Below are 15,993 nucleotides of genomic sequence, written 5' to 3' on the forward strand. Positions count from 1 at the left end.
ATAAGTTTTATAGTTTTAGCTCTTACATTATGGTCTTTGGTCCATTTTGAGTTAGTTTTTGAATATAATGTGAAGTGAGAATCCAGCTTCATTCTTTTGCGTGTGACTGTACTGTTGTCCCATCACCATTTGTTGAAAAGACTATTCTTTCCCCACTGAATGGTGTTAGCATTCTTGTCAGTAATCAACTGACCATAAACACATGGGTTTATTCCTGGATTCTCAGTTCTGTTCCATTGAGTTATATGTCTGTCCTTAGGCCAGTTCCATGCTGTCTTGATTCAAAATACAAAACTCTAGTTTTGTAGTAAGTTTTGAAATCGGGAAGTGTGAGTCCTCCAACTTTGTTCTTTTTATTAGTGTCTTGAGGATTTTTACATTCATAAGAGTTATTGGTCTGTAGTATTCTTTTCTTGTGATGTCTTTATCTGGCTTTGGTATCAGAGTAATACTGGCCACATAATGATTTGGGAAGTGTTCCCTCCTCCTTTATTTTTCTGAAGATTTTGTGAGAATTAATGTTAAGTCTTCTTTAAATGCTTGGTAGAAATCAGCAGTGAAGCCACTTGGTCTTTTCTTTGTGGGTAGTTTTTTTTTATAATTAATTCAACCTCTCCACTTCTTATAGGTCTATTCGGATTATCTGTTTCTTTTTGAGTCAGTTTTGATCATTTGCTTTTTCTAGGAATTTGTCCATTTCATCTAAATTACATAATTTATTAATATATAAACATAGTATTTTATAGTCCTTTTTATTTCTGAGAGCCTGTTAATAACATCCCCTTTCATTTCTGATTCTAATAATTTGAACCTTCTCTCTCTTCTTCTTGATCAATTTAGCTAAAGGTTTGTCAGTTTTGTTGATCTTTTCAGAGAACCAGCTTTTCGTTGGTTTTCCCTACTGTTTTTCTGTTCTCTATTTTATTAATTTCTGCTCTTTGTTTCTTTCCTTCTGTTTGTTTCAGTTTTAGTTTGTTCTTCATTTTCCAGTGTCTTAAGGTGGAAGTTTATTGATTTGAGATCTTTCTTCTTTTTTAGTATAGACATATACAGCTATAAATTTTCTTCTATGGACTGCTTTAGCTGCATCCTGTAAGTTTTGGTATGTTTTGTCTTCATTTTCATTCATTTCAAGTATTTTCCTTTTTTTTTTTTTTTTTTTTTTTTGGTGCATTGGGTTTTCGTTGCTACGTGCGGGCTTTTTCTAGCGGCGGCGAGCAGGGGCTACTCTTCACTGCGGTGCGTGGGCTTCTCACTGCAGTGGCCTCTCTTGCTGTGGAGCACGGGCTCTAGGCATGCAGGCTTCAGTAGTTGTGGCGCATTTCAAGTATTTTCTGATTTCCCTCTCTAGTTTTTCTATGACTTATTGGTTATTTAGGCATGTGTTGTTTAATGTCCACATATCTATGAGTTTCCCAGTTTTTCCCTTTTACTGACTTCTAATTTCATTCTGTTGTGGTCAAAGAACATACTTTGTATTATTTTAGTCCTTTAAAACTTACTAAGCTTTGTTTTATGGCTAAGTGTATGCTCAGTCCTGGAAGGTATTCCATGTAGACTTGAAAATGAATATTCAGCTGTCATTGGGTAGAGTGTCACTCTTCCTTTATTTTCACCATGGCTTATCTCAGATAGGGGAATAGATGTAATAATTTTCTTCAGTTTTAATGTTATACTTCATGGAATTATAAACTCACAGATCTGCAAAAAGATCTTAGTTTCAGCCCCCTCATTTAACAACAGATGACAAAACCAAGCTACAGATGTAGCTTGCTCAGAGACATACAGTCAGTATTATTGTGAACAAGACCTCCATTGCCTATTTCTCAACTCATCTAAATAACCTCTCACTGTCTGTTTTCTTTTATTGGAATGCAGAAATTGTTCATTAGAAATATTGATGTCATCCTTAGCCAAAACTGAACACCTGTTCTTTGCTGGGATCTATAAACATAGTTAATTCCCAAATGTAATCCTTTTCCCACTAGTCTTCCTAAAAAGGAAGAAAATTTATTTTCAAATAGAAAATAAAATTTTATTATTGTTGTGTTAGCTATAAAGGTGTCCAAATATATGAAAATTAGAGAGAAGCACCGTAGTTGGTTTAGAATGACTTTCAGTGTGATACAGCTTGGGCCTCAGTGTAACTTGCTCTTGCTGGTGTCTTTAGTACATGTGTATGTTGCAGCAAGAGAAGGCAGTGAAAATTAAGTTCTCAGCTGATTTTACTAATTTGTAGGGAAAAGGAGGACCTGTAAACATTATTTCTAAAAGGAAAAAAACATGAATTATGGGTATAGAAATAGGGGAGACTTAAGTATAGAAGATGAATAAGAATCTGTAAAATAAAGATACCACAGAGTTAACAGAATCTTAGATTTTAGATGTAGCTTTTAGAATGAGTGGCTCTTTGATGACATCTTGCCACTAGGAAGTAAAAGACCCAGTAGAGGTTATTTTGGGTGGGCAGATGGACTCACAAGGACAAGTAGGACTGTTAGCTTGGCACTTAACCACCATAATTACTTTTAACCAGCCACCCACTGTGTACCCTGTTCCACACATAATACTTCCCGAGGCACCTGGCTTCAGCAGTAGGAAAGTGCCATTTGGAACCCTGGGTAAAATGTGTCCTTCAAACCTGGTTTTCCTCATTTAGGTATCTCCCTGGGATAAAAAAGAGGAAGCTAACCAGAAAAAGCTAGAATTTGCATTTGCAAACAGTGATTATCTGGCCCTTCTACGAGCATATAAGGTAAGCATACAACCTAATAGCTGAGATTTATTACCAGAGTTGGCACTAAAGACAGTAACATTTTGATTTTCTCCAAAATTTAGGGATGGCAGCTAAGTACGAAAGAAGGTATGCGTGCAAGTTATAATTACTGCAGACAAAACTTCTTGTCAGGAAGAGTTCTTCAGGTAAGTTGCTTCTGTGCAAATTTGTTTTCATTCATTTTCTATTGTAGTAGCGCACCAGAGGGTGTTGCAACTTTATCTTGCTTGTCCTGCCTTGACATTGAAAATGTTATTTTTGGAATATGCTTGGCTTTACCACCTGGGTAAAACAGACTCCTGAACTATGACATCTGGCCTTTTGTGCTGAACCTTTCAACTGATCTGTTCTTCCTCTTTTCAGTGAATCTGTGTTTAACTTCTGTGGAGGCTAGGGGAATATAGGCACTCTGAAGATTTCTGCTTACTGGAAGTCAGTTTTTTCCATAGTTATACCAAACATTCTTAACCCAGATCCATAAGCCCCTGAAATCGTATGCAAAGTCATGCCCTTATACATAACGTGCATTATTCTGGAGAAAGGGATCATAGCTTCATCAGATCCTCAAAGCGGTCTATGACCATCGCCAAACCCCTTACCCTCTCCCTAAAACCAAAGACTGAATACTGAACCAGATTTTCTTTGTTAATTCTTCTGTCCATCAGAGGCTACTATGTCAATAACAAGTACACAAGAAAGAGAAAGAAAGGTTTATTATCTTCTGTGTAATAACAGGCAGGGCTCTGTCTTCTGTTGTAATAGTATTTTAGGCCGCCTTCCAAAGTGGCATGAAAAGCCAGAATAGGGCTTCCCTGGTGGCGCAGTGGTTGAGAGTCTGCCTGCCGATGCAGGGGACCACGGGTTCGTGCCCCGGTCCGGGAAGATCCCACGTGCCACAGAGCGGCTGGGACCGTGAGCCATGGCTGCTGAGCCTGCGCGTCCGGAGCCTGTGCTCCGCAGCAGTAGAGGCCACAACAGTGAGAGGCCCCCATACCGCAAAAAAAAAAAAGCCAGAATAATAACGGTGCATTATCTTTACAAAGCATCTATTTCACTCAAAGATTTTGAGGCTCGGGAGGGGGAAGGAATTAATTTCTATATTAGAAAATGTCTTGGAATAGAACACAAAATTAATGTTCGTAGTACTTACCACTACCTGACAGCTAGTTATCTCTCTACCCCATAAGCTCCATCAGAGACGAGATTTTTTTTCTTTTTTTTTTTGCGGTACACAGGCCTCTCACTGTTGTGGCCTCTCCCGTTGCGGAGCACAGGCTCCGGACGCGCAGGCTCAGCGGCCATGGCTCACGGGCCTAGCCGCTCCGCGGCATGCGGGATCTTCCTGGACCAGGGCACGAACCCGTGTCCCCTGCATCGGCAGGTGGACTCTCAACCACTGCACCACCAGGGAAGCCCCAGAGCCGAGATTTTATGTTTTGTTCAATACTGTATCCCCAGTGCCTAGAACAGTACTTAGCACATAGTTGATGCTCAGTAAAATTCATTGAATGCATGGATGAATGGTTATTTAAAATGAAGTAAGAGACCTCAAAACCATCCCAGTATTTGCCTTTATTCTTCTCTGCCTTTAGGTGTACTGCAGTGAGGCGTTTTGAGAAGACAAAGGCTCTAGCTTTATTCTAAGTACAACAAAAGCAATGATTTTCAATCCTGGCTACACATTAGATTCACCCGAGGGAGCTTAAAAAAAAAAAAGTAAAAATACCCAAATTCCACTCCAGGCCAATTACATCTGGATCTCCAGGGGTGGAGCCTGAGCATGTTTATTTTCCTTGTTGTTGAGTTCACCAAGGGATTCTAATATGCTGCCAGGGTTGAGAAGCACTGGTCTAAAGAGTATTTTATATGTAAGGTGCAGTAATATTTTCTTGAGTCATTAAGAGTTTTAAGTATAAAATATTTCTTTTAAATTACATTTTTTTACTAAATTTATTCTTTTTCTTTAGGATGTGTGTAGATTTTGCTGTGATCTATGAGGGCCATCAAACAGCTACCTCTGGACTTCACTAAAGTCCAGCTTAGATTGTATTGTAGAATGTTTTGTGTTTCTTTTTTTAATCGACTTTTTTTTTTTATAATTTATTTATTTTTGGCTGCATTGGGTCTTCATTGCTGCATGCAGGCTTTTCTCTAGTTGCGGTGAGCGGGGGCTACTCTTCATTGCAGTGCACAGGCTTCTCATTGCGGTGGCTTCTCTTGTTGCGGAGCATGGGCTCTAGGCGCCCGGGCTCAATAGTCGTGGCTCGTGGGCTCTAGAGCGCAGGCTCAAGTTGTGGCGCATGGGCTTAATGGCTCCACAGCATGTGTATCTTCCCAGACCAGGGCTCGAACCTGTGTCCCCTGCATTGGCAGGCATATTCTTAACCACTGCGCCACCAGGGAAGTCCTAGAATTAGTTTTATTAAGATATTAAAACCTTGTCGTGAAATAGAACTCTGGTATATTTAACTCCTAGTTATATTTTGCCATGTTATACATCTGTGATTGACAGTCCAAGAAAATACTTAAATTGTCATCAGATACAGGGTAGCATTGCTTAGCTTTCCATTCCTTTGATTGTCATTATCTGCTTCTCTATTGTCTGATACACAGCTCATATTTGAACAGATGCCAGAGGTTTGTGCTTTTCATTCTCACACTTGTGCTCAGATGCAGAAAGGGGTTTCTAAATCTAAACCGCTTAATAGTATTCCTATTCGTAGGGAAAACGTGAGCCAGCCAAGTTCACAAAGTAAGAGAAAGAGGGAAGGTTCTGAGGTGGGTGTTCTGCATCTTTTAAGAGAGAACACTAACCACTCTAGGCTCGGGTAAGGCACTAAGAGGACCTGAGCAGAAAGGAAGTAGGAAAAACCAGACAGTGTCACAGCACCTTGATCTAGAGTTCCACAAAGTAAACTACGTTTTTGGCTGTCCTAAGAATTGCGAGGAAAATCAGACCTACCCAAAATCCAATTAATGGTTTGGTTTTTTTTTAACGTAATCTAGAATTAAATGATCTTTGGGTTTTCTGAAATTTGTGAATTTCTGTGTAATGGTTTTACACTGCTGGTTTGTATGAGTGAAAACTGCCCTTTTGTGAATGAACAGACAAGATAATCTTCACACCTGTTTGGTAAACCCACATGAGTCTCATTACTATACGCTGAACTAATCGTTTTTGTAGTCATTCTTACCTTTGATATGTTGATGCCCCTGCTTAAAGATTTTTTCCATTTCTTTCAGGAAATGGCCAGCCTCAAACGACAGTTCACGGAACTGTTATCGGATATAGGCTTTGTGAAAGAGGGACTCAGAGCAAGGGAAATTGAGAAAAGGGCCCAAGGAGGAGGAGATGGTATCTTGGATGCCACAGGAGAAGAGGTAAAGAATGTGTAGTTAGTTCTTACTTCTCTTTGATGATCACACTCATAGTCTGTTACCTCAGGAACACTTGTAGGCCTTGTTCACTTAAGCCCTATGAGCAGTGGGTTAGTGGCATTCTTGATTTTCTTTCCACAAATGTCAGCTAACGCTCAGAAAAATGAGAGTTTTTTTGTTGATTGTTGCTTCTGTTTTTTTTTAATTTCACATTGGTTCTTGGTGGGTCCATCGGAGGTAGAACGGACTTTCCAATAATGTCTTCTTAATCAGACCAGCCTTTTTCAAACCCAGGATAGTTTTGTATGTAATAAGTATCAGAAGAACAATTCAAGATGAAACCTGATGCCACTCTGTTCTAAGTACAGTTAGTACTTTCTGGAAATTGTGAACATCTCATCAACCAGAATCTTTCTCTCGACCGATCCTTAGGAACACTGGCTTTGTAACTGCTCTGCAGAGATCTAGAAAGTAATTGTGGACTTCTTGGAAGGGTACTGTGTGAATGTGGTCCAGTAGACTTTTTTTTTTTACTTAGAAATAATTTTTCTAGCAAAGTGATAGAAATGAGATGCTTTTTAGAAATCAAGAGAAATATAATAATTTCCAGGGATAGACAGAAATAGACACATTACTTAAAAGATTAATGCTGTATTTCTCATAGGCTAACTCAAATGCTGAGAACCCCAAGCTGATATCAGCAATGCTGTGTGCTGCTCTATATCCAAATGTAGTGCAGGTAAGGAAACATTTTTCCTGGGTCCTCCCACTTCCTGTTTGATTTTAGCCAAGGGTTGTAAGTTAAGACATGCACATTAATCATCTTAAAGACACACACACACACACACAGCCTTTTAAACGTAGTATATATTTCCAGTTCTTCAGTTCCCCAAATGTGTTGATACATCATTCAAGAACACATTTATTGTATAAAATAAGGTGCCTTTTTAATCCTTCTGACATTATGACATTCCAGAAATTAAAATGGACATAAATGTCACTGTGAGCCAGTCTGTGCATAACTAACCTATGTTAGGTAGAAATTTGATTCTACTACAATTTCCCTTATGCCCTCTACTCTGGACTAAAATTAGATAAGAACAAGTCAGTACCTTGTCACGGGACCGCCTATGATCCCCCTCTTCTGGAAACCCTACCTGAATGTACTGTCAGACTTTTACCTGAGATTTGGTTATCCAGTCCTTGTCAAACTTAGAATGTGAAGTTGTCAGAGTACTGAAGCATTTCTCACTTAACTTTTTGATAAATGTTCAGTTGATGTCTGCTGATTCATTTATGGCTTATTTTTGCTTAGTGCTTGCATGCTTTTCAAATCATTTGAAATTTACTTAAAAAAAAATCATGTGGAGAAAAGCTGTGGAGACACTTAAAAAATCAGGGGTGAGGGGGATGAATAAGCAGAGCACAGAAGATGTTTAGGGCAGTAAAAATACTCTGCATGGTACCATAATGATAGATAACATGTCATACTTGCCCAAACCCACGGAATGTACAACAACAAAAGTAAACCCTAATGTAAACTATGGACTTTGGGTGATGATGTGACAGTGAGGTGCTGTATAGCCACTGAGAAGTATGTTTTAGGAAAATATTTATAGAAAATGATCCTATATTAGTTTTAATACATATATATTTATTTCTATATATAAATATAACAGAAAACTAAAATGATATATGTCAAACATTAATGTTATTTCTTAATCATGGGATTACAGGAGTTATTATAGGTTATTACAAGATATTGAATATTGTTCCCTGTGTTATATAGTAGTAATGTTATTTTCTACAGTAAATATGGAGGTGTGTGTGTGCACATAAGCTTTTCATTTTTTTTGGTGAAACAATCTGTTTTTCACTATTTTGAAAAATTCATTTGGAAATGTTGGATTGGTATTGGAATTGTCAGCAGATTCCTGGTCCAGTGTTGCCAGCTGAATCTCTTTCCCTGATAATCAGGGCAGACCTGAAACATCAATGTGGTTTCTCCCCCACGTGGCTGGTGTGTGGTATAGTCACCCAGAACTACATTTACATCCACACCTCCTCATGGTTCAAAAAAAGAAAAAGAAAGCATGCTTGTACTGCTTCCAAAAGGAAACAGAGAGGGAAGCAGCAACAAGGGCATTCAAACAAGACTTTTTTTGTCAAGGGATACATCCTACAATGGAAATACGTATTTTATATATATATATATATTTTTTTAAATACCTGTTGTTTAGGTGAAAAGCCCAGAAGGGAAATTTCAGAAGACCAGTACCGGAGCTGTCAGAATGCAACCGAAATCAGAGGAATTGAAGTTTGTCACCAAGAACGATGGATATGTACACATTCACCCTTCATCAGTGAACTACCAGGTCAGGATGGCTGGGTATACTTAACAGTCAGGTTCCACATCCACAGATTCAACCAATGCGAATTGTGTAGTACTGTAGTATTTAGTATTGAAAAAATCTGAGTGTAAGTGGACCCATGCAGTTCAAAGCCTTGTTGTTCAAGGGTCAAATGCATTTACACATGGCAGGTCCTGGGGTGAGAAACAGTCCCTTCACTTCAGCCAAACCTTGTTCCATCACTCACTGTCTTTAGCAGCATCACTGACTTGGGGAAAGTTGAATAAGCACAAATGTACTGGAAATTGAACTATTAAGCCTGCTTTCAGATATAAAATTGTTTCTTTGCGGTGGTGATTTAAGAGGTCATGATGTAATTCTCTCACTCCATCTGTGCCTTAAGAGGCCATGACCTGTGCTTGTCGATCCAACATCCTCAGCTCTCCTTCTTCCTTCAGCCAATTGCTGGGAGGCTTCTGCTCCCACCACTCCACTAAATTCATCCGAAGTCATGAATAACCTCCTAGTTGTCAAATATAGGGAACAAATTCCCTGGCTCTCATCATACTTGACTCATGAAGTACTTGATATTGCTGACTTCCCTACCTCTTGACAATCTTTGATGCTTTTTGCTTCTGAAATATCACTTTCTTCTCTCTCGCTGATCATCCCCCTCTAGCCCCTTTACCAGATTCTCTTCCCTTACTCTGAAATCGTGGTTCTGTCCTTGTTCTCTTATTACAGTGCACATAATCTTCCTGAACCACCAGGGCACAACATCGTGGTTCTAACTGCCACCTACATGCTGACACAGACCCCAAATCTCTCTCTCTCGTCCTGGGCTTTTTTTTCTGAGCTGTCTTGCTAGAAATCACCACCTGGATGCCTTCTAGTCACCTCAAACTCAAAAGCTAAAAAATCAAACTCATTATCTCTGAATTCACTCCTCTGTGTTCCCTGTCTTGGTGAAATGGGACCATCCAAATCAGAACCCTGGAGTCATGGACCCTGCTTTTCTCCTGATGCCAGTCTAATTGGTCACCAGGTCCCAACACTTCCTTTTGACATGTCTCAGATTTTCCTTCTCTTGTCCCTGCTGCCATTTCCTCAGTTCAAACCCCAAATATCTGTCTCTTGCCTGAAGTACTAATCTTACTTCTGGTGCTTTCTCTCTCCAACCTTTCATACTACTGCTGCCAGAATCATCTTTACAAAACACACATTTGATTATGTCATACCCTTGCTTAACTCTTCATAGATGGAGTCTACTGTAAACTCTCCTACGACCCTTCACATCTAGCCCCTTCTTAGCCCATGTCCCCTGCCCCAACCCACTCCTGTCATTCTTTATGCTCCAGTGATACCAGACTACCAACAGTGTCCCCCGGTGTCATGACACAGGACACACTGTCCTCTATGCCTGGAGTGGCGTTCTAATTCCCCAGCAGGCTCCTACTTATCCTCTAGGCTCCCATCATATATCCCTTTCCCAGTGTCCGTCTCCTAGTTGCTCCTTATTTCTGTTCCATCACTGTATAGTGTGCATTTTTCAACTGTTGTGCTTATCACATTATTTTATAGCTTATGGTATGTCTCATTCATGGACATGTAAAATTCCTGAAGACAGGAATTGAGTTTTATTTATCTCTGCCTTCTTGATGTCTAGCACGGTGCCTAGCCAGCATAGCTGAAAGCAGATGTTCAATAAAGCTTCATCTCGATAAAGAGATGAAGGAGGAAAAGAGAAAAGGAGAATGCAGGAAGAGAGTTTGAAGTGTTAGGGCTGGTCAACCTGTGAAACTACTGAGTAAAGTGTCAGCAAAGCATGAAAAGAAGTGTTAAGCTCAGCAGAGTCTGAGGACCAGGAAGTCATCTGCCCTCTTGGCTGCATGTGTACTTGGGAACCGGGGGCCCAAGTTACCTCCACTTGTCCTCTCCTGCGTTTACCATGACATTTCTTCAGTGAATCCAAGTCATTCATGCATCCACTCAGTATCTGCTAGCACCTCCTCTGTGCCAGGCATTGTTGCAGGCCATGGAGGACAGCGGATGAGCTAGGGAGACAAGGTCTCTGCCCTCAGGGAACTTACATTCTAATGGGGAAGACAGGCAAGAAATAAGTAAACAAATAATCTCAGGTTAATGACAAATGTTATGAAGGAAAATAAAACCGTAAGAGATCGAGAGTGACAGAGAGGGGCTTTTTTTTTTTTAAACTATAGTTGATTTACAATATTGTGTTAGTTTCAGGTATATAGCATCAGATTCGTTTCCACTATAGGTTATTACGAGATATTGCATATAGTTCCCTGTGCTATACAGTAATCTTTGTTATTTATCTTTTATATACCGTGGTGGATATCTATCAATATTAATCCCCTACTCCTAATTTATCCCTCCACCTCCCAAGAGGGGCTACTTTACGTAGAGTGACCAGGGAAGAACTCTCAGGAGAAAACAATTGAGCAGATCCTAAATGAAGTAAAGGGCAAGTCATGCAGGTATCTAAAGAGAGGACATTCCAAGCTGAGGAAATAAGTGCAAAGACCATGAGATGGGAGCATATTTGGTGTGTTCCAGGAAATGCAAGAAGGCAGCCAGTGCAAATGGAGGGGATGGTTAGGGGTGGAAGTGGTAGATGAGTTGGGACAAGTGGGCAGGGATCAGGTCGTGTAGGATCCACAGAAGGATCTGAGATTTTATCCTTGGGAAATCTCTGGAGGGTTCTGAGCCCTAACTGGTTTCTAAAAGATCACTGTGGCCTCTGTATGGAAAAGAAACTGTGAAGGTGCAAAAGGGCAGGTACATAGGAAGCCACTGCAGTGGTCTGTATGAGATGACAGTTTGCATGAGGTGGTAGCTGTAGAAGTGGTGAGAATATGTCAGTTCATCATGTATTTTGAAAACAGAGCTGACAGGACTTAGTGATGATATAGATGGAGTGAGGGAGAGAGAGCAATCAAGGATGGCTCCTAAATTGGGAGCTTGAGCAACTGGGTGCAAACTGGGTGAATGGGAGTATCATTTAACGAGATAGTGAACACCACAAGGAGGGGAAAATTGAGAATTCCTTTTGAACACAACAAATCTGAGATGCCTGTTAGATGTCCGAGTACAGACATCAAGTAGGCAGTTGCACATACAAGGCTGGAGCTCAGGGGAACCTACAGGCTGAAGGTAATTTTGGGAGTCATTGGACAGGTGATGATTAAATCCCTGGGACTGGTGGAGTTCCCCTTATGTTGCCAATGACGTAACTGTCATATGTTTCAGGTCAGACACTTTGACAGCCCCTACCTGCTGTACCATGAGAAGATCAAAACTAGTCGGGTGTTCATCCGAGACTGCAGCATGGTGTCTGTGTACCCGCTGGTCTTGTTCGGAGGAGGACAAGTGAATGTGCAGCTCCACAGGGGAGAGTTCATTGTCTCCTTGGATGATGGCTGGATCCGTTTTGCAGCAGCTTCACATCAGGTAAGGGGTAACGAGTCTGTCGCATGAGACTCAGGCCATGAGGGGCTCTGATAATAGGAAGTATAGAGCATTTCTTCAGGGAACAAGGACCACAGAGCTGAGTAAGAGTGAATGATGGGTCTGCAGGGGACACTAAGCAAGACTGAGGCTGAAGTGAGGCCGGGGGGGGGGGAGCCTTAGTAAGAGTTCAGGAAGCACACTAGGAGGGGAAGCCCAGGACAGCTGGTGTGAAAGGCTTCGGACAGAAGCTGTGAGGGAGGTGTTGGCACTTCCTGATTGTTATACAAATACAAGTTCAAAGAAAATCAAAATATAGATGAGCAGAACTAAGTAAAAATCACCCTGATTCCACAACCACCATTAAAAAATGTCTCAATTATTCACTATATGGAGTCTCTAGAAAACGTTTAAGGGGGAGTATATTTAAGATATAAAAATTTTTAATATTTGCATCTCTTAGAAATCTTCTGTTGCAGGAGGCAGAAACACCAACTCAAACATTACAGTTAATTCCCTTTAAAGTCTGAAGCGGCACAGTCCAGGAGAAATATATGTGCCACATACCTAATAATTTTTCTAGTAGCCACATTAAAAAAAAGTAAATAGGTGAAATTAGTTTTAATATTTTATATAGCAGAAAACATCTAAAAAGTTTTAATTTCAACATGTAATCAATATAAACAATTGAGCTTTTTATACTCTTTTTTCATACTAAGTCTTCAGAACCTGGTGTGTAGTTTATACTCACAGCGCATCTCGATTCGGATCAGGCACGTTTCATGTGGTCAGGAGATTAGCCACATGGAACAGTACAGGTCAAGAGGGCCAGGCAGTGTTGGTTTGATTCAGCTGCTTAACAACAAAAGCCTGTCTGGCCCTGTGGTAGCAGGACGGCTGTAGTGGCTCCTGGGTCACGTCCATGCAGCATATACTGTCCAAAAGGGAAGACAGAACGCTTCTTTCCTAAAAGTTCCAGCAAACCTCCTCTCCTAAACCAACTCCTGTGGCTGAAGAATGTCATGGACTCTAAGGCCTGGACCACCTGAACCATTCACTCTGGCAGGGCACATGGCGTGAGCCTGCGTGATGCAGACAGAGTCCACCCTGCAGGGTTGCCAGACAGCGGAGCAGCAGCCGAACAGATGCTGGCAAGACACGCACAGTGGCACTGCGTCAGCACAGGCAAACCGCCGTAAAACATGGAGGCTGTCTCCCAACCCTGTCCCCACCAACAAAAGCAGACAAATTCCAAAGTTAAAGAGATTTTTTTGGTTTAACATCTGCCATTTTTAATTCTCCATTTTCCTCCTTCTCCTCTCGGAGCAAATTGTAAAAGTCGACCAAGCTTTAATATGGAGAACACTATATAAAAGCCATATTTCCCGATTTAATCTTTTCTTCAAATGAGATGTGAGAGAGGAGGCTTTTTAAAATGGACCTCACTTAGTATATTACAGAGCTGACATTGAGTGTATGTTCCTATAATTGCATCAAGAAATTTTAGAAGCAGTTTTAGAAAAAAATGTTTAGTTCCCCCACCATGGAATTAAAATAGCAGAAATCTAGAATAATGATAATCATAACTGGAGAATTTCCTTTAATAACCTTTCCTCCCCTGTTGGTCGAAGCACTGCTTACATTGCAACTTTCATTTTAGGTGGCTGAATTAGTAAAGGAACTTCGCTGCGAACTTGACCAGCTTCTCCAGGATAAGATAAAAAACCCAAGCATAGATCTGTGTACCTGTCCTCGAGGGTCACGGATCATCAGCATGATTGTGAAACTTGTCACCACACAATAAAGACCAGGCTCGGGAGAGTGCTTGCTACTCACCTGCTTGCTCAGCTGGGAAATGACGGCAGCACCTCTACCTCGAGCTGCAGCTCCGCGATGGGGCTGCCCTGGTGAAGGAGCCCAGGGCAGGCACTGCCAAGTCAGCTGAGGCGACGCACACCTTTAGGGAAATTTTCCACACTAAGTATTTCTAACCAAGCAGTGGGCATTCCCAGCACAATTTGGAGTGTCGATGTGAGTTCGAAAACCAACTTGCCTGTATTTTTCTCTCTGACTGCCCTGGAATGAATGAAATTCATCTGATTAACAGGAAAGTGAATATTTAATACAATTCTGTTTTAATCTATGTATTATTTTTCTCCTGCTTTTTACTGGGGTGAGATAAGGGCATGAGGAGAAATATCAATTGTTTTTTTTCTGTCATAAAGGCTCAACTGAAAGAAGTCAGAACAGAGAAGGAAAAAAAATCATGTGAGCAAGAAAAATTAAAATTTCATTTTGGCTATAGGCCATTACATAAACTTCATTCATGAGGGATTTTTACTCATTAAAGTTCAGCTTAAAAAAACCAAACTTAATGAGCACTTATTTGTTATCAGAATGTGAGCTGGTTTTATCCATAACACACTTCTTTTCTTTTTTTAAATAAATTTATTTATTTATTTTTGGCTGAGTTGGGTCTTCGTTGCTGTGCACAGGCTTTCTCTAGTTGCGGCGAGCAGGGGCTACTCTTCGTTGTGGTTCGCGGGCTTCTCATTGCAGTGACTTCTCTTATTGCAGAGCACGGGCTCTAGGCACGTGGGCTTCAGTAGTTGTGGCACGTGGGCTCAGTCGTTGTGGCTTGCGGGCTCTAGAGCGCAGGATCAGTCTTTGTGGCACACGGGCTTAGTTGCTCCACAGCATGTGGGATGCTCCCGGACCAGGGCTCGAACCCGTGTCCCCTACATTGGCAGGCGGATTCTCATCCACTGCACCAGCAGGGAAACCCCATACTTATTCTTTTTTTTTTTTTTTTTTGCGGTACACAGGCCTTTCACTGTTGTGGCCTCTCCCGTTGCGGAGCACGGGCTCCGGACGCACAGGCTCAGTGGCCATGGCTCACGGGCCCAGCCGCTCCACGGCATGTGGGATCCTCCCAGACCGGGGCACGAACCCACGACCCCTGCATCCGCAGGCAGACTCTCAACCACTGCGCCACCAGGGAAGCCCCCACACTTATTCTTAAAAGCAGAACAGTCTGGGTGTTTTCATTCTCTTGTAGGTTTTCTATTTAGGAATCTTATGAACTCACCTGGATCTAATGGCCACATTTCACATTACCCGAAGGAGAATTTTAATGGTATTCTCACAACAGAGTTGGCATGGTTAAGGTAGAAAAGGTTGCCATACTAGTGTCAGATTTACAGCCATAAAAATACCTTCCATGGGACTGTTATTTTCAACCCCCATTTAGGGTAATGGGGCACTAGCATTCTGAAAAAAAAAGTATATATATATTTATACTTTCCCTGGACATTTTTCAGTGTGACCAAGAAGAATCCCAAAAAGCTGGGTGGAAAAAGTATTCCTATATTTCGGTAGTCCTCAGGTAGAGAGTTACTACAGGTTTCCCACTATACATGGAATTCACACTAACTCAACAAAACCACCTCAGTGAAGGATGTTCACTTTTCAAGGTATTTAAGTTCTCAGGAAACCACTGAAACTGTCCAAAACAGTCATTTTGAAGTGTGTTTAAGCTTCGGTGCACTTAAAGAGCTTAGGCTCTAAGCAGTGTTTTTAAAAGGCATTAATTCGGGCTTCCCTGGTGGCGCAGTGGTTGGGAGTCCGCCTGCCGATGCAGGGGACACGGGTTCGTGCCCCGGTCTGGGAAGATCCCACATGCCGCGCGGCGGCTGGGCCCGTGGGCCATGGCCGCTGGGACTGCGCGTCTGGGGCCTGTGCTCCGCAACGGGAGAGGCCACGGCAGTGAGAGGCCCGCGTACCACAAAAAAAAAAAAGAAAAAAAAGGCATTAATTAATAAAATCACTTTAAATAACATACATATGCATAGCACCCACAGTATACAAGTTCTGACTTGCTATTGAAACAGGCTCACATTACAAAACCGATTAGGCTTGGGACGTTTAGGAGAAATGAAAGAGAAAACTGCACTAACCCTCTAAACAAGTTTTTTTCAAACCAGTTTTGACTGTTGGCGCTATAGCAGAGCTCATGCT

General features: G+C 41.3%; 1 protein-coding gene across 6 annotated transcripts in view; it reads left to right on the forward strand.

Annotated features, from left to right (window-relative positions):
• The window catches only part of DHX57 (DExH-box helicase 57), a 107,973-nt gene extending 92,902 nt beyond the window's left edge, over nt 1–15,071 (forward strand). For 5 of the 6 annotated variants that reach the window (XM_079940711.1, XM_079940707.1, XM_079940708.1 and 2 more), the window contains 7 exons: nt 2,660–2,755; nt 2,839–2,922; nt 6,020–6,157; nt 6,819–6,893; nt 8,395–8,529; nt 11,779–11,979; nt 13,637–15,071. In XM_079940711.1, the coding sequence (XP_079796837.1) occupies nt 2,660–2,755; nt 2,839–2,922; nt 6,020–6,157; nt 6,819–6,893; nt 8,395–8,529; nt 11,779–11,979; nt 13,637–13,780 (873 nt within the window). In that variant the 3' untranslated portion in view covers nt 13,781–15,071. The remainder of the gene's footprint in view (nt 1–2,659; nt 2,756–2,838; nt 2,923–6,019; nt 6,158–6,818; nt 6,894–8,394; nt 8,530–11,778; nt 11,980–13,636) is intronic. The other variant, XM_079940712.1, reaches the window with a different exon arrangement.
• Nucleotides 15,072–15,993: the final 922 nt, after the last annotated feature.

Source organism: Stenella coeruleoalba (assembly GCF_951394435.1).
Source record: "Stenella coeruleoalba genome assembly, chromosome: 13".
NCBI lineage: Eukaryota > Metazoa > Chordata > Mammalia > Artiodactyla > Delphinidae > Stenella > Stenella coeruleoalba.